The sequence below is a fragment of the Dicentrarchus labrax genome, unplaced genomic scaffold (genome assembly GCF_905237075.1).
Source record: "Dicentrarchus labrax unplaced genomic scaffold, dlabrax2021, whole genome shotgun sequence".
Lineage (NCBI taxonomy): Eukaryota > Metazoa > Chordata > Actinopteri > Moronidae > Dicentrarchus > Dicentrarchus labrax.
Window position 1 is genome coordinate 18528938 of NW_026136711.1, and position 18364 is coordinate 18547301.

Genomic DNA, 18364 nt, shown 5'->3' on the forward strand with positions numbered 1-18364 from the left:
AGTAACCACATCCAGCCTGTCATACAGGATTAAACTCATACGTAACAGGATCTGAATGTTGTTAGTAATGAACACTGAACCTTGTGAGTTGGAAAACATGACAAATATGTTGTCTCTTATTATCTAGAAGTGCATGTGGGGACAAAACACCACTCACCACCCAGTTGCTCACCCACAGTGGATACAACAACAACAACTGGTTTAAAAATGTGATGATTGCATGTGAGAAGGTTTGGAGAACAGATTCTCTTTAGTGCTGCTACCATCTCTGCCCATACTGCACTACCGTGTGTGTGTGCATGAATGGTGGAAATGGAAGTTTTTAAGTATTTACACTTTACTTTATTATTATTATTATTATTATTATTATTATTATTATTATTATTATTATTATTATTTTGTACTCCACTACAATTATCTGATGGTACTAGTTTCCTGTTGAGTTAAGATTTTATATAGATTATAGATTATACTGCCCAGTAGTACATAAAGCAGATAATATTAGGCCCATCTCATATCACCTAATGTGATCTGATAATATAATAATATAATAATATGACATTCATAGTAGCAATTCTGTATGATCAGTATCTCTTCTACTCTTGACAATTGACGAACATTTAGTTGGTAACACTTGTACACAAGACTTTTACTGGAAACTTTTACTTGTAATTAAATGTTTTGATGTTTCGTTTCAAATAAATAATCTGGTGCTTTTTAAATCTCTCACGTTATGAAGAAACATTTTGAAACTCTTTCTCTCTACACAACAGGGCCACCTGCTGTGCATTGATTGTTATTACGGCCCCTGAGTTGTAGTACCTGACTTTGGTCGCTGGGCGGCAGGCGACGTCGACTAGTTGTCTGCAGGCAAAGATGGCGGTACGGAAGAAAGACGGCGGCCCGAATGTAAAATATTTCGAAGCGTCTGATACGGTTTCTCAGTTTGATAATGTCCGCGTCTGGCTGGGAAAGAATTACAAAAAGGTACCGACCGCATGTTTTGTAACCATACACAGCAAGCTTCCATTTTTCACGCTGAAATGTGGGCACTTACCTATTGGGCAGAGGCAGTGACAAAGAGAGGAGGGAGGGTGCTGCTGAACATCCAGCTGTTTGACTCACTCGAGCCGGGATACAAAAGGATGCTGAGCCAACAGCTGCATCAGATGCAGCCGCGAATGGCGGTGTCGCTGTACGTTGTTGTAGCTAAACAGACCCAAAAGCAGCACACAATCAGACCCGCGAGGATGGGGTTTTGGAAAAGGGGTGACTTTAGCCGGCCAGCCAGCTAGCTAGCTAGTGAGCTAATAGGCTAACGGTAATGCAGCTCAGATCCAGATGTTGGCTGTGTGGCGCGCGGCGCTGACTGAAAGCCATGGCCCGTCTGGAGTAACACTGAGCGGTGTGCTGGCGTTTAGACACACTGATTTAAGGAAATAACTACATTAGTTATTCAAAACACGCTCATTATATAATAATGATGAAAGAACAATATGTTAAACTCATATCAGATATTAACCCCCCCACACACAGTCTTTGATATAAGTGACCACACATAGCGCCCACCAGTACACTGTAGTTTAATTTAATGTGTCCTCTCTGTGCCCCTCTGACTTTGTGTTGTTGTCCTCTCAGTACATCCAGGCTGAGCCCCCCACCAACAAGTCTCTGTCCAGCCTGGTGGTCCAGCTGCTCCAGTTCCAGGAGGAGGTTTTTGGGCGTCATGTCAGCAACCCTCCACTTACTAAGCTGCCAGTATGTTTCCTTGATGTCTCTGACATTCACACACATGCATATGCTTTTACACCCCCCCCCCCCCATACTGAGGCGTGCTGAAACTGTTTTGTTTTGTGTCTACAGATGAAGTGTTTTCTGGACTTTAAGTCAGGAGGGGCTCTCTGCCACATCTTGGCTGCTGCCTACAAGTTCAAGAGTGACCAAGGATGGTAAGACTTTCTTTCTGGCTGGTTTCAATACTGAAAAAAAATTGCGTTAAGTAAACTTACAGTGCTCAGTTGGATTTTGGCTAGGTTGCCGTTTCATGTGTAACTCCAGTCTAATTTCCTGGTAGGCGCAGGTTTGACTTCCAGAATCCGTCGAGGATGGACCGAAATGTGGAGATGTTCATGACGATTGAGAAGTCTTTAGTGCAGGTGAGTTTGCCTCCGAGATTTTCTTGATACATGTTTGTTACACACATTACCTGGACAGCCAAAATGCGATTGTAAATGTTAAGTTCTACTTTTGTAAGGTGTAGCAGTAATGTTTATTTATTTTTTGTATTTAAGAAAGCATCTTTCTCTCCACATACCATGACAACATTCCCACAATTGCTAACGGGAACCAGAGCTAAATGATTGCAAAGAATATTCTCTGTTTGAGAGGTTGCATGTTTCCTATGATTGCATCACATTTGTGAAACGTCTGGGAATCAGAGCTGCCTGAGCTTTACAGATAGAAATAATTAACGGCACCAAGTCATGTGACTTAACCAGTAATCCCACTTAATTAGTCCTGCAGTTACACTACAAGATCATTCAGCTGTCCTTACCCGAGGAGCTCAACAACACAGAGTACTGACTGAGCGCTTATTTTAATGGAGATTATATAATATATGTATTCATATATATATATACATATATGTTATATGAACAATTACTTCATAAAATCTCCATTAAAATAAGAGCTCAGTCAGTACTCTGTGTTGTTGAGGAGAGATATTTCTGCCTATACTTTTTGTACTATACTGATATCCGTCACATCTGCCGCATTTCTTCATTTCAGAATAACTGCCTGACGAGACCTGTCATCTACCTGAGCCCTGACATAGAGCCAAAACTGCTCGGGAAACTCAAAGACATCATCAAAAGACACCAGGTGTGTTTTTGGTTTTTGTTAAAAATCTCAGTTTTACCAATAAATAAAGTTTAACCCATATTCCCCTGTGTTGTCCTCACTGAAACAAAGATATTCAGTCATCTTCTTTCAGATCTTATGTTAATTGGACTTTATGTGTTGCAGGGCTCAGTAACTGAGGACAAGGCCTCCAGCTCCCATGTTGTCGTTCCTATTCCCACCAGCCTGGAGGAAGGTGTGTTGTGTTTAAGCGCAGTTATTTCTGTTGTGAGTTCTGATGCACTGGTTCGTTTTGTGCTGATGTCCTTTTCTCTTTTCGGTCCAGAGGAATGGGTGCGTCCTGTGATGAAGAGAGATAAGCAAGTCCTGCTCCACTGGGGATATTTTCCTGACAGGTTGGTGCTGAGTTTACAGAGATATCAAGCAATGGATTCATCGTTATACAACACAAGGCTGTATAATGAAGTGAAAGTTTGTAGTTCCTTCATGCTACACACATAGAAAAAGATAATCAGATTCATAGAATAACATAAAAGATTTATGATATATACATCAGCCCCTTTAAATCAAACCCAATCAGACATCCTTAAGTTATGTTTTCAATCAAATAAAAAAGTTGATAATAAAAGAAAAAGTTATGTTTTCAGAAACAAAGCCGGAAAAAATACAGATTAAAACAAAAATGTAGCAAGTTTTGAAGGAGCTGCCGTTAAACACCATTTAACAATCTACACTCTTACACTAAAAACTCTTGCCTCTTCTTATTGAGGAAGTATAACAGTACTCACATTGTAGAGTGGAACTGCTGGACTTCTTCACACTTCTTACTGCCCTGAACTCTACAAGCTTAAGTTACACATTGGTCTTCCTGAGATGCTTTTACATGCCCAGGCTTGTAATGACCTTTGACTCTGCTCCTCTCATTTAGTTATGATACCTGGATCCCAGCCAGTGAGATTGAGGCTGCTGTGGAGGATCCTCCCAGCCCAGAAAAGCCCAGAAAGGTATTTCATTTCTTGTCACGCTTTGTTGTTGCTTGTTGTTTCCTGTCCCTTTGTTTTTGTCATCTATTGCCAGTTTTTTAAACCCTTCTCCTTTATTGTCTCTTAAGCGCTTTCTCGCCCTGTTTAATATCCTTTTTACATAACCAAAGTTGTTCAACTACATCATATATACATGCTGTATCTGCTTGTTCCAGCAGCCTAAACAACACTTGGAATGAGTGACATATTCAAATTAAATGTTTTGTATGGGTGCATGATGCACCGTTACATCAGATGGAAAATTACAGACGCCTCGTGCATGGCTGGAATTTAAAATAAAGGCCTTGTGCTTTTGTGCGCAGCATAACTCTGTAATGATGGAAGTTTATTTTATGTGTCTCAGCCTTTTCTTTATTGTACAAACCTGTCAGGGGACTGTGCATGCAGAGCCGATAGCTCCCTAGTTTGGCAACATTGCTCTTCTCATATTTTCCTCTCTGTGCGAAACATTCAAGAATGAAGTGCTGTGGCAAATTGGCACTTGGAGCAACAGAGCTTACTCTGGCACTTGGCTGACCGTGAATTCAAAGCAGTGTCTTATTATTGTATTCAAAGCATCACTCACCCAGGGCGTTCAGCGCTCACTAGGACATGATAGTGAGAGCAGTGAAGCATTCACTAGCATTCAGTCAGCACAGTCAGGGTTAGTTTAATATGAAGAATCAGGTCACTCTGTTTACTCACTGTGGAGTGTATCTACAACTTCAAAGTGACATAATTAATTCTTAATTTGCATTTGTCTTCGTTCAGTGATGGCTCCTTTAGTGTGCTTGCTCCAAACAAAAATGCCTCTTATCAATGACAGATCTGTTCTGACATATTCAGTACATGCAGGTCACATACACATTGATTATACGTCAACATAAATCATTAAAAACTTCCATTGACCTCTGATAGATTTATTTTATTTTTGATAAATCAATTTCTACCAGTTTTCTGCCACAAAAGCAATATAGGATCCAGAAAACACCCCTGTTAATGTTTTTAACAACATTATTTCTCCTGTGGATCCACCTACAGTGTTAGTGTTTTAATTTCATGTCTAGACTAGGAAATTGAAAAGTTAGTGATTTCTAAATTTTATAATTTGTGTCTGAGAAAGTGTGCAGATTGTGCAGCACTGCCTGGTTTTACAGTGGAATAGGCTGGTGACCTTTCACCCAGATGGTTGACATGCTTCCTGAAAACATTTCACTATCAGTCATTGTATGGTCTTTGTTTACAGGTCCATGCCAAGTGGATTTTAGACCTGGACCAGTATAACGAGTGGATGAACGAGGAGGACTATGAAGTGGGCGAGGGCTGCCCTAAGAGGAAGAGGATCTCAGCCAAGACCCTGACAGATGAGGTGACCACGCCCGACGAGCGGAGGGACAAGAAGCCTGGGAGTGCCAAGAAGAGGAAGCGCTCACCATCACCCTCTCCCACCCCTCCGCCTCAGGAGAGCAAGAAGAAGAACACCAAAAAAGGGTCTGTAACAAGACATATCTGATGTAACTAATCAGCTAAAGAATGATCTGTTGCTTTAGTTGTTTGTTGTAGAATAGAAGTAGACATTATGCAATATAGTGAAATAATGTCTTGTTTGTGTGTGTGGGGACAGGCCAACAACCCCGTACACTAAGTCTAAACGGGGCCAGAGGGAGGAGGAACAGGAGGATCTTAGTAAGGACTTGGATGAAGCGTCACCTGTTCCAGCATCTGAAGAGGGAAACCCAGCTAAGACAAGTACACATATTTTTTAAATATAAATAAAATAACCAACTCCAATATTGGATGACCATTAAAACGACCCTCAGCTGTCATCTTTTAGGACTTTAAAGAAGTTGTTCACATTATACTTCCTTTTTGCAGATAACACCAAGAAGGAATCTGATTCTACTCCAGTCAAGGGAGGAACAGATTTGGGTTAGCACAAAGTTTTTATATTTATCCAATATGGCCTATTACTGAATACGTCTACAGTTCATTTTGAGTGTTAATCTACTGACAGTTTATTAAGTGTGTTCACTGAATGTATCGTCAATATGCCTCTCCGCTCTTCCGTTTTTTTATTCACATACCATTCTGTTGTGATTTGAACAGACGAGCAAGAGGATGAGTCCATGGAAACAACTGGCAAGGTGAGATAGTTTGTGAGAAGTGCAAGAAACTATTACAGTGAGGAGGACAGTAAACCCATTTATCATCCTGAGTGTGTGTTTGTGTTGGAACAGGAGGAGGAGGAAGGCTCTCCGAGTGTGAAGGGTGAACCGGTGAAAGGCTCGGACCTTCACGAGGACAACGTGACTGAGCAAACTCATCACATTATTATACCGAGCTACGCTGCCTGGTTTGACTACAACAGGTAAGAAAGATTATTATTATCAGTATTCAGTAATCTAGTTTCTGAGATGTCAGTGATGTATTTATATGTGAAAAGTAAGAAAAGACTCAATGGTCAGCTGATGTCAATTTAGGTTGAAATGACAACCAGTGATGTGACTCCAAAAGTCAAAAGTGAGTCATACACATGTATGTCAGCTGTGAGTAATGTCAATTATTTTCCCCCAGTGTTCATGCCATTGAGCGCAGGGCCCTGCCAGAGTTTTTTAATGGGAAGAACAAATCCAAAACCCCTGAGATGTAAGTATTTGATCAGTACACAACACAATATTAGATGCTTTTATTACAGCTATTTAAATATACACATTTAAAAAGCCATCACATATGGTACAGCAGTAAGTTGTAGTAGAAATATCTCACTTGTCTTTGCATCGCTGTCTTTCAGTTACCTGGCTTACAGAAACTTCATGATTGACACCTACCGACTGAACCCTCAGGAGTACTTGACCTCCACCGCCTGCCGCAGGAACCTGGCAGGAGACGTGTGTGCAATCATGAGGTAGGGGGAGGTGGAATGGGAATATTTCAAGTCAATCCAGAGCTTTAATCTGTTTAAAACTTGTTTTAGTCGAACTTCTGTCAGTGAGTTATACTCTGTCCTTCTGCTGCAGAGTCCACGCCTTCCTGGAGCAGTGGGGTCTGATCAACTATCAGGTGGACTCTGAGAGCCGGCCCACACCCATGGGTCCCCCACCCACCTCTCACTTCCATGTCCTGGCAGACACTCCATCCAGCCTGGTGCCCCTGCAGCCCAAGACGTCCCAGGTCCACATACGCACAAACACACACAGACAAATAGACACATGCACACATATTCTGGGTTATTTTACATGTGCCCCTTTGTCATTGTGTACCCACAGACCCCTGCTACCCAGCAGATGATGTCCTTCCCAGATAAAGTCAAGGAAAAACCAGCAGATCTGCAAAACTTTGGGCTGCGGACGGACATGTACAGCAAGAAGACCAGCTCTACAAAGGTACAAGTCTGAGAAGACGCATGACAGAATGACACTTTTGCTGTCATTTACTATGATCTGCCATATTAACAAAGGTGGTGGTGATATTTGTGCACAGAGCAAGAGTACAGCGAGCTCTATGAGGGATTGGACAGAACAAGAAACACTACTACTACTTGAGGTACACATCCTTTAAAATCAACTGTGTGATGATGCTGACAAGTCCTTTTGTAAATAAATAAGTAGAAATCCAGAGTTAAATGTTGCCCTCACTTCCGACAGGGCTTGGAGATGTACAAGGACGACTGGAACAAGGTTTCAGAACATGTGGGCAGCCGTACGCAGGATGAGTGCATCCTGCATTTCCTGCGGCTGCCCATTGAAGACCCTTACTTGGAGGACAACTCCTCATCCATGGGACCTCTGGCCTACCAGCCAATACCTTTCAGCCAAGCAGGAAACCCCGTCATGAGCACGGTGGCCTTCCTCGCCTCTGTTGTCGACCCGCGCGTGGCCTCGGCTGCAGCAAAATCTGCTCTGGGTGAGAAGTAGCTTATTTTGAATTTACTGTACACTGAAAACAGCCTCAGCATTATTTACTACCACACACAAAGTACAGTATGGAGATGAGCTAATAGCTAGCAATTCGAGGAAGATTGAGGTATGATTGAATTGAGTATCGAATGCAAAATTTATGCAGTTTCATTATTAAAAACCTAAGAAGATATAAAAAATACATGTTTTCTTTGATGAGAGCTCAATGAGGAAGTAGTTGTTATGGACTACTTTCACAGGACAACCCAAATTGGATATTTGAAGCATCAATGACCCAAGTTACATCATTTGCTTTAAAGTGATAACCTCGATGCAACTTTGTTCTTCTCAGAGGAGTTTTCTCGTATGAAGGAAGAGGTTCCTGCAGCGCTTGTTGAGGCTCATGTGCGGCGAGTGGAGGAGGCGGCGAGGGTCAGTGGGCGACAGGACCCACTGTATGGCCTGGAGGGTAGTGGCATCGCAGGCACTGGCCTGGAGGAGGGAGACAGACCTGGTAGGATGGACGCACACATAAAGCATACATACAGTGTGCAAAAACACAAGAGAGAAAATACCTTTGCAGAGAACTAAAATAAGATTTAATAAGATTTAAAAGAATGATGATACAGTAAAAGTAAATAAAATGTTCTGATTTGTTTACTCTGTAGATGAAAACAGTGAAGAAAATAAGAGTGACAACCAATCAAATGAAGAGAAGAGGGAGGCCAAGGTATGGTGCATGTTCAGTACAATATAAGGTTTCTTTATATGTCAGCTCTGCTGCGAAGCTCATTGTGCCGCGGTTACTTTCCCACACAGGACAACAAAGAAGGAGCGATTGAGGAAGAGGAAAAGCAGGCAGAGAATGGGAAGAAGGAAGAAGAAAGAGGAAGAGAACAAGAAGGGGAGAGGGAGGCAGACAAAACAGAGTCAGAGATGGGTACGAAAATGCCTCAGTCAGATACAGGAGATACAGTGTTCATGTGAAAGGTGGAGAAAAAAAATACTTCCTTTCTTTCTTAGGCGATGGGGAGAAGGAGAAGGATGGAAAAGAGGGCACAGAGGAGGCACAAAGAGAAGCAGAGAGTGAAGGAGAAAGGAAGGCAAAGGTGGAGCGTGATGTGGGAGAGGGGAACCTGGCCACTGCTGCTGCGTCAGCACTTGCTGCTGCTGCTGTCAAAGCCAAGGTAAAGTTAACTATTCCTGGACCTCAGCTTCATCCTTCATCACCTTTATGTTTTTTCTCTAAAGTTTCTCCTTTGCTTTCTTCGTAGCATCTGGCTGCAGTGGAAGAGAGGAAGATCAAATCTCTTGTGGCTCTGCTGGTGGAGACCCAAATGAAGAAGCTGGAGATTAAACTGCGACACTTTGAAGAACTGGAAACCATCATGGACAGAGAGAGGGAGGCTGTGAGTGAGGGATTCTGGGATATGTTGTATCACAAAAGAGTAGTCAACTTAATTACAGAACAAAACCCTTTAACATTTTATCTTTGTGTGTGTGTGTGTGTGTGTGTGTGTGTGTGTGTGTAGCTGGAGTACCAGCGTCAGCAGCTGTTGGCTGACCGTCAGTCCTTCCACATGGAGCAGTTGAAGTACGCTGAGATGAGGGCCCGCCAGCAGCACTTCCAGCAGATTCAGCACCAGCAGCACAACCAGGCCGGGGGCCCTCATTCCAACCAGGCCACCTCAGCCCCACCACCCCAGGGCCCGACCGCAACTCAGCCAGCTCCCAGCACACCAGCACCGCAGCCGGCCCCCAGCCCCGCCCCTCCAGCCTCTTCTGCCCCAGCTCCTGAGTCCCAACCACCTCAGAGTGCTCACACCTCGCCCCCCTGCCCCCCAGGCCCGACCCCAGCTGCACACTCCAGCTCCAGCTCCAGCACTACTCCGGTACTCCATGGTGAGTTGGAGCTGTTAATGTTATGGTACAGACAGGATTTTGTCAAAGTTTGTATTATTGCATTTATTTATTCATATCATTACTTATGATGTTATGTCATGTTAACATAAAACAGCACATCTCACCAAGTAATCAAAAAGAAAAATAATACTTATTGAGTATGAGTCATATGTGTATTCCAAGGTTTCATTGATAGTACTACAATTAGTATTATTTTAATTATTAATTAATAGATTAAAGTAAAGAGAACACCCTAGACATATCAAAAAAAGCAATATAAAAAATTTATAAAAATGTATAAATAAGCAGTATAATTGTAGTGCAAAGTAAAAATATAAGGTGCAGTGAACAGATTATGTAAAAACATATAAGGTGCTCTATCAATTACTGTTGTGATTAATTAATTAATTGTTTATTCCATAAAGGTGTTTTGTCAGGAAACAGGTAACGTCTTCAAAATGGCTGTTTTGTCTGACTAATAATCCAAAACCCAAATATCTTCTAAGTACAATGATATAAAAACAGGGAAAAGCAGCAAATCCTTAATTTTGAAGAGCTGGAAGGAGGAAATGTTAAACATTGACTTTATTATCAAAATGGTTAATACGTTTTTTTGTCAATCATCTAATCATTTAAATTGATCAAAGGACTATTTTGATCAGAAGTTTTTTAATACATCATACATGAATTAATTGAATCTATTTGTATGCTACCTTTTTATTTATTTTTCATCTCTATAATTTGGGTGGGTGTGAAAGTACCAACAAAAATTAGGGGAGTGTATTGAACAGACTAGACAGAAAGGCAATTAGTCCCATGTAATATAATATCTAAATTCTTGACACATACACTTTTATCAGGTTTATTTTAATTCCTTCTTCCAGTTATTCCACCTGAGGTCTCAAAACAAGGAGAACATTTTATATCCTAAAACCAGACAGCTTCCAAGTTGTTCAAATTCTTAACATTTTTCTTCCCTTCCCCTGTTTCACCCTTCACAGAGCCCACCACCCCTCTTCCCGGGGAAACACTCCACCCCTCAGCTCCAGTCCCGCCTCCACAGTGAGAGAAAAAGAAATTGCCCGAGAATGACTGACCACTTTGAATCCTGCCTGTACCATCTAAAATGAAGAAGTCTAAAATGAAGAGAACACATTTTACATGTTCAGTTTTTTAGTTGTTGTTTTTTTTGTTTTTTTTTTTTTTGTTTTTGTTTTTTTTTCAAAATGACAATTGATGTGAGGAAGAAAAAAAATTAGAACGTCTAAATCAATCCACCTCTAGTTTGACTTTGTATTGAAAAAGAAGTCCCTTCCCAATTGACTCCGCCGATGAAGAAAACAGAAGCTGTTCATGCTTCGTGGTCGATTGGACAGCAACAGCTCATTTCATATTTTTAAGCTTAACACCAGAGATCTAATAAACTAAGAGGGTCTTACCAACATGCTGGCACTCAAGGAGAAGAAGAGAAAAGACTCATCTTGTGTTTTCAGTGTTTTGGAAATTGTTGCTTTTATTTTCCTGCAACAGTTTGTCACAGCTTGTGAAGTCTCATGCTTCATAATCTTCCCCCCTTGTACTGTAGGTACTAACTAAAATATATGTAACGAAAAAAATGCACTTTTAACATGTTTCCCTAGGTCTCATCGAAAGACTTGAAGCATCCATGAAATCGAACTTTAGCACTTATATCGTCGTTTTGTTGTCTTAAATACTTTTTCATACTGAAGGTTTTTGAAAACTTGATTGGGAATATCACTTTTTCCTCTCTATTTTTATCTGTATCACATGGACAAATGGTCACTCTACAGGGTCTGGCCTGAAGGTCACATGTCTAAAAACCAACATTTCCCTGTAGAGAAATGTCTGTAGTGAATGAAGACGTTCAAATCATAAGCCAGATGGAAATTACAATGAGTTGGTCTGGATGCAGTTTGAGAAAATGTACTGTAAACTGGATTTCCTGTTACAAACAATGAGAGTATTAAGTGCTGACAGCATGAGATTATCATCCTGAAAAGACTTCTCTTTAAATATATCTTAATAATGTCCCTCCTTTCAACAGCACTTAGAGAAAAAAACATGTCAGCGAGGAGCTTCATGTTTTGCAAGTCTGGATGAACTCAAAGCATCCAGGTTGTAGTTTTGTGAGGAATGTAGTTTTGTCCAGAGGGAATGACTGAAAAAGGTCTGGGAATAAGAATTCCACCAGCGACCACATATGTGTTTTATCCATAATTTGAGTTTGTGTTAATTGCTAAACCAAAATGTTTTTTATAATCATGTTTATCTCACATTTATTCAGTGAGTTTTATTGCGGTTGCTTGGGAAATTAAGAGGATTTTTTTTTAAGCAGCTTGTTTTTTCGCTGGTGCATTTCAAGTTACTCATGGAAGAAATGTTAAAGCTGTCAAAAAAACAAGGGAGCTCGCACCTTAAACAGCTGACGATGGAGAATTGTGTCCTTAATATCTGCAACAATATCCTCACTTTTTAATCCTATCAATTTTTCTATTTTTTACTGTCCATTTTTCCATCTTCTTTCTTTGATATGTCAACATTGTAACTGTATATTATTACCTTTGTAGCCTATATTTACCCTCTCCACTGTTGTGTATGATTCGGGCAGGTCAGTCGGATCTGCCCGAGATGTGACTGTGAGCATGTGTGTATGTGAACGCATGCCATTAAGATCTGTAAACCACATTACCGTTCAGTTTTATTTTCAGTGCCATTTGCTGTGTCACAAAGTTTGAAGAATTAAAAAAAAACAAAAAAAAAAAAACATGCTCCGTTCTGCAAACGGCACAGTCAGGTGTCATAAAATATAATCCAGTCAGATGGTGAAACTTTACAGTCAATGTCCGTCAAGCCAGTATTGCAGATCTCACCACAGCTGTGAGCATAAATGGACTTCTTTTATCTGTTATTACTACATTGTGTGGATTTTGTGATATGAAATAAGTGTCTGTTCAGTTTCTGTGTGTTTTTCACTATGCTGAAGGTAGCAGCAGTTGCATTGATTATTATTATACAGTAGAAATCAATTTTTTCCTCAGTAAATCATCACATTAGTGCTGACAGTTACTCTGGCAGTTTGTATTGGAAAAAGGCTAAACAAAAGAGGTTCAGGTTTTAATTACAAAATGTTGGGGGAAAAAATAAAGATGTGAAGAGGAGTCGTTGTGTAGAGTGGTTTGTTTTTTCGTCAACAACTTCACAGACTGGGAACACAAACACCAGACGGTAAATCTACAGATTAATCAACTGGATTACGAGTTTGTCAGGATGCTGAAGAACAGAGATTTAAAGGTGTATCACACTGTTCTTGTTATGAAACTACAGAGTGTAGGCGGAATCTAATTCAGTCTTATCTTTTAGTATATTTTTACAAGGGTTTGCTCTGGACATGCTGTGCTCCCTGCAGTAGATGTACTATCAACAGATCATTCGTTATCACAGAAGGGAAATCACAGGTGTGAATAATAACATTAATGATGGCTGAATTCCATTTAGCTGTTTCAGTTTCAGAGTTTCAGCTCTTTGTTTAGCTGTTTGACCCAAAACTTGACTGTTTCAATTTATCCTCACAGCGTCGCAACATACACAACCTGCAAAATAATTTAAAATTGACTTTAACTGCCATCACAATTATTCTAATAGTTGTTAATTACTATTTATCACAGATTTAAGTCACTGTATTTAAAGAATACATTTAATTTACTTTATAGAGACCAATTTTATTCTTTATACAATTTATAATTCAAATTTTTGTTTAATGTGTAAAGTCTGCTGTTTTATTTTCTCATATCAGTGCAATTTTCCTTTGATATAAAAGGACATCACATTTAACGTTCATGATTATAACAATTAAATCATTTCAATCAATGTTTTCCAAATATTGTACTGATAGATAGTTTTAGATTTCTTGTTTTACTAATATTTTCCAGACATTTTAATGGCACTTTCTATAATTTCACAAAATATGTTACTAATATTTCTCCAATATTTTACAGATATATTAATAATACCTTTCTTCTATTTTACTGATATTGATATTTTTTCTAATCTAATGTTTTCTTATGTGATCTATAAACCAAAAAGAGATAGGGTATTTGATTTAAGCAGAAGACTCATTGGACACAAACTTTTTATTCAATACTGTTAAATGTAACATGTCACATGAATCTCATCATATCCATCCAAATGAAAAAAAGCTGTTGACAACAAGACTGACGGGCTGACTGACAAAGATGGAACCGGTGAAATCATCAGGGGAACGTTACGGCCAATTGTACCTGTGAGGCTGAATAATGTTTGGAAAATGAGATGAAAAGGTTTCTTCACATTAGACAGAAAAGGCACTTTTGAAATAAAATAAAGAAAAAGAAAACACAGACTTGTTAGAGGTAGGATGACACGGATGGAGGGGCAGGATGAGACAAACAATACAAAAATATTTAGGAAATCAAATTAAAGCTGGAAGTGTGTTTCTGAGATCTTCAACCGCTCATCACCATCCGGACGAGTTCTGTCACGAGAGAGAGGGAGGAAGACAACATCAGCATTAAATCTGAAGAAGGTCAGATGAAAGCAGGAAAGAAGTCAGAGTATTAAAGATCAGAGAACAGCACCACCAGTCAGAGGCTACTATGAATGTTTGTTTTAAGTTTTCTAATTCCAAAGGCAATTGTTTGATTCGCTGTTCAGGTTATGCTTAATGGTGTGTTTTATTTTGCTCATTTGGCTTTCACCTTTAACAAGACACATGGGTGAGTGACTCTAGCTGACTTAATGTTGATGGAACTCAACCAGCCATCTTTTGTCTATAAGAAAGTTACTACAACTGCAACACTGCACTGCCACCTCATGTTCAGACGTGTACGAACGGTCTCCCCTCTTCAGTCGCTATCTAGATGAAGGTGAGGCCCCTGTGCAGCAGTCAGCTTCTGAGCTGTTAGGGTCTGTCTGAGATCAGTAGTGAGGAGGGCCGTCTGCTCATACTCTACATGTTGTGTCGAACAAATGCTTTGAGACGGGAACACTTAGTCAGTGAGCATGCCACACAAAGACACAATGACTCTTGTTGACGCTTGCTGACTCTTGCTGTTTTCTACATCAACAACAGTAGTGTCACAGCACAGTGCTTGATACTGTTGTTTAGCTTTCTGGGTACATCTTTCCACATACTGTGCGGTTTTACCTTCATAGTTAATGCAGCCATTGGCGTCTTCATGCCCCGCTAAAAGGGTCTCCACCTCCTCCTCTGTCATTTTCTCGCCTGCAACACAAAGAACAATCACTAAGTATTAAGACTGCTGACAGAGGAGACAGCACACATGTTTACATTGTTCCTGGTACAGATAACGGCCTGAAGGGATTTAACTTAAGATATGCATGATAGGAAGACAAAGGTCAGCTGTGATTACTAGATAAGGATTAATGACAAATCTTTGTGTTTTGCATGTTTTTGTGGACTTGCCTAGTGTAGTGAGAACATGACGTAGCTCTGCTCCCATCACTGTACCATTGCCCTCTTTGTCAAAGACACGCAGACCCTCTACGATATCCTCAAATGAGCCCTGGTCCTTGTTCTTAGCAATGGCCTGAAGCATGGGCAGGAACTGCTCAAAATCCAACATCTTGTGGTTCATCTCTGCAGGTGAATTAAAAACAAACATTTATTTATTTATTTGTATTACTCTGAACACATCCAGAACTGTAATGAAATGGGGCAGATTTGAGAGGATATCAGGAAGCTTGCACAGGATTTTCGTTCCCATTTGCTGAGTGTAAACTGTCGTCAAGTTTATTTATTCTTCCCGAACAGTTTGCTCACTCGAATTTAATGACGAGTTAATAACACGGTGTAACATTACAACATGCAGTTTGTGCAAAACCATGTTTTTGGTCAGGCAGGAATCCCTCTCTGTATACTTTTATCCTCCCATCAAACACACAAATTGATATCTAGTTTAAAAAATGAACTTATATATAGACTCATGTTTGTACAAATCTGAATATTTTCACTGATTTGAAACAAATAGTAATTTTTACACATTCAACACAGCTTAATACATACCAATTACTAACATTAACATTAGATGCACATATTAGAGGACTTGCAGGCTTTTAGGGGTCATCATTACTAAAAGAAATGCTCTGTATGATTATATCTGTACACCAACTCAGCCAGAAAGCAAGAGAGGGATTATAATTGTAGACACAACACCCAACCTAAGGGGCAATTATAATGTAGTATGGTAAATTGGTCTATTCTGACTGGTAAATCAGTGGCTTGCCTTCTAACTTGGGGTTTCCCAAGACCTTGAGCACCTCAGCATTGACAGGGTTCTGTCCAAGGGCCCGCATGACATCCCCACACTGGCTGTAGGTGATCTTCCCCTCACCCGTCCGGTCAAACAAAAGGAAGGCCTCCTTGAACTCTGTGAGACAGAGAGGTAGAACTCAGATTTAGCTGTGCAGTGCTTTAGGTTAACAAGCATTACTCAGACAAGTGTAACGTTATTGAACATAGTCATTTGTGTAGAAGAACAGCTGCTACAAATAAGTTGTTTTGACAGTAGACACATGCAATTAAGTATCTGCATGGAGCAGTTACCAACACTGCTGAGTAGGCATCAGCTGATACTGTTGTGATAAAAAACTCACTTTGTGTAAAGGAGATATTTACTAAAGCCACTAACTGCACCTGCCTTATTATATACATGCTCATATACAGTATAATGAAAGGAAAAATGATGTGTGATAACCTCCAGAGGGGAATACGTTGCCCAAAGATCAATAGTCTTGTTTACAGTATTGATAAATTAATCAGTCCCACATCTGACTTGAACAAAGGTTCTTATTCAATTACTGTAGCCTATTGATAATGCATTCACTTCATAAATAATGACACATAATGGCTCTTCCCTACCTGATAGTACATTAGCAGCCTTTAATAATAAAATGTATTGCTTCTCTGGCCTTTGCATTACTTGAGAAACAAACGCAGTCTGAATGATGTGTTTTGTTTAAACCTTCACCTGCAGGAATTCTTGTGAGTGTCTGTGTGTGGGGGGTTGGGGTTGTCGGAGGAAATACTATCCTTAAAACCACAGACTGCCACTAACTCCAACAAAACTTTGTGTCAAGTTAAACAACGCTACAAGGTTCCTGGTGTCCTACAATCAATGTATACTATCTGTTCCAACAATCTGTAGCTGTTTAACAGAGTGAATGCCACAAAAGAATAGTTTCAGTGTCCTCTGCCACGCCTTTAAGGTACACCCTGACCCATACACTGCTCTGCTTAACACACAAACTCTCTTTATTATGACTCTGACATGTCAGACATTTGAATTGTAAATTTCTGCATCAGCATGCAAAAAAACCACCAGCATGCTTTAGCAAATAGCTTCTTTTTTTCTGCAGGTTAGTCGAGCACTGAGTATTTGAGTATTTGTCCAGTGTAAGTCGTGACAAGCACTAAACACACCACAGCAAATGTTGAGCTCAGCTCAGCCTGTCTCAGTTACCTGGAGGCATCTAGTAGATTGTAGAGACAGTCGAGCTACAGGATCATAATAACAAATTCGTAAAGCTGTTTCACATGAGTCTATAAAGGATGATATGATGTCAACCATTAAAAAAAGAAAAGAAAAGAAGGAAATCTCCCTTTTGCTAATGAGATGTAACTCACCCATGATCTGGTCCTCTGTGAAGTCAGACTGGTCGAGGCATGGTTACACAGGGGGAGAACAGTTAGATGAGGCAGACGGACAACAGACCGGCATTAGTGTGATCAATGCTCCATTTGCAGTGAAGAAAAGGATTGTGGATAAAGGCTTAACGTTAAAGCTAGCTACAATGAGAGCAGCAGGCCAGGAGAGGTGCGCAGCTAGCTTAACGCTCACTGGGTTAAAATGCTATTTAAAATCCACAAACAAAGAACAAGGCAGTGCTGCTTGTTGAAAATCTACCAACTGCAGCTATTTCGATACGTTCAACAGTGTCTTTACTCACCATGTCTGTGTTTGGTTGTCGGATGACAGCCGGCCGAGGGTCTGGTATCTTCTCTCAGCTCCGAGGACACCGGTACATCACTGATGATGTCACCGCAGCTTGTATAGCAACAGCCAATCACAGGCCTCGGTTTGTGCAGGGGGGCGCAGCTTTATGCCACGCCCCCCCTCCCCCCTCCTCCTCCTCCTCCTCCTCCGTGTTTCGGATCAATTCATAAATAGGCTTCTAATTATAATTGATCCATTGACTAATTTTTGTGGGACCTTGAACATATCAGTTATAGCTCAATTCCATTGATTGAAAAGCAATATCTTATATTGATTGGTTATTGTTTGGACAAGACAATCAGAGGAATCTACAATCAACAGATTCATTGATGTACAATTACACTAAACGACAGTGTTGGTAATTTTCTAAGCATATAAAAGGAACCAAACAAGCCAGAAGCCTTGACTCATCACCATCTTTACTTCAAGTAGCCGTATTGATTACTTTCACTCCTTCAGACCTTATGACACCCTTTAAAACCCTAAAAATAGCCAGTAATGTGCTGGATATCTCCCATGCTTTCAACTTGGAACAGCTGATTTTGTAAGTGGGTAGGTTCTTGGCTGTGTTTTGTTAAAAATATATTTTTTTTCCTTGCACACATCTTTCAAG

The 18364-nt window shown here is 40.3% G+C and overlaps 2 protein-coding genes across 2 annotated transcripts; one reads left to right on the plus strand and one right to left on the minus strand.

Annotated features, from left to right (window-relative positions):
• The first annotated feature begins 840 nt into the window (after positions 1-840).
• On the plus strand, positions 841-12858 carry smarcc2 (SWI/SNF related, matrix associated, actin dependent regulator of chromatin, subfamily c, member 2). Its single transcript, XM_051413986.1, is given in 26 exon segments — positions 841-987; positions 1639-1758; positions 1864-1949; positions 2075-2156; positions 2788-2880; positions 3025-3094; positions 3185-3254; positions 3788-3863; positions 5128-5372; positions 5506-5630; positions 5757-5810; positions 5988-6025; positions 6119-6249; positions 6456-6527; positions 6673-6786; positions 6899-7044; positions 7047-7264; positions 7362-7424; positions 7526-7784; positions 8130-8291; positions 8446-8507; positions 8597-8717; positions 8801-8964; positions 9052-9186; positions 9310-9679; positions 10681-12858. Coding segments are annotated over 26 exon segments (3252 nt in total). The 5' UTR covers positions 841-876; the 3' UTR covers positions 10746-12858.
• Positions 12859-13815: 957 nt separating this feature from the next.
• Positions 13816-17804, minus strand: myl6 (myosin, light chain 6, alkali, smooth muscle and non-muscle). The gene is made up of 6 exons (XM_051413987.1): positions 17705-17804; positions 17382-17409; positions 15982-16125; positions 15162-15335; positions 14883-14960; positions 13816-14210 (listed from the first exon to the last, which is right to left on the minus strand). Exons 1-6 carry the CDS (start codon positions 17705-17707, stop codon positions 14182-14184), a joined length of 456 nt encoding a protein of 151 aa, XP_051269947.1. The 5' UTR covers positions 17708-17804; the 3' UTR covers positions 13816-14181.
• Positions 17805-18364: the final 560 nt, after the last annotated feature.

Coding starts and splice junctions, on each gene's coding strand:
- myl6 (XM_051413987.1), bottom strand. Junction 16,126..17,381: donor CACAGAGGACCAGATCATGG/GTGAGTTACATC, acceptor TCTGTCTCACAG/AGTTCAAGGAGGCCTTCCTT. Junction 15,336..15,981: donor GGGAAACCCCAAGTTAGAAG/GCAAGCCACTGA, acceptor ATTCACCTGCAG/AGATGAACCACAAGATGTTG.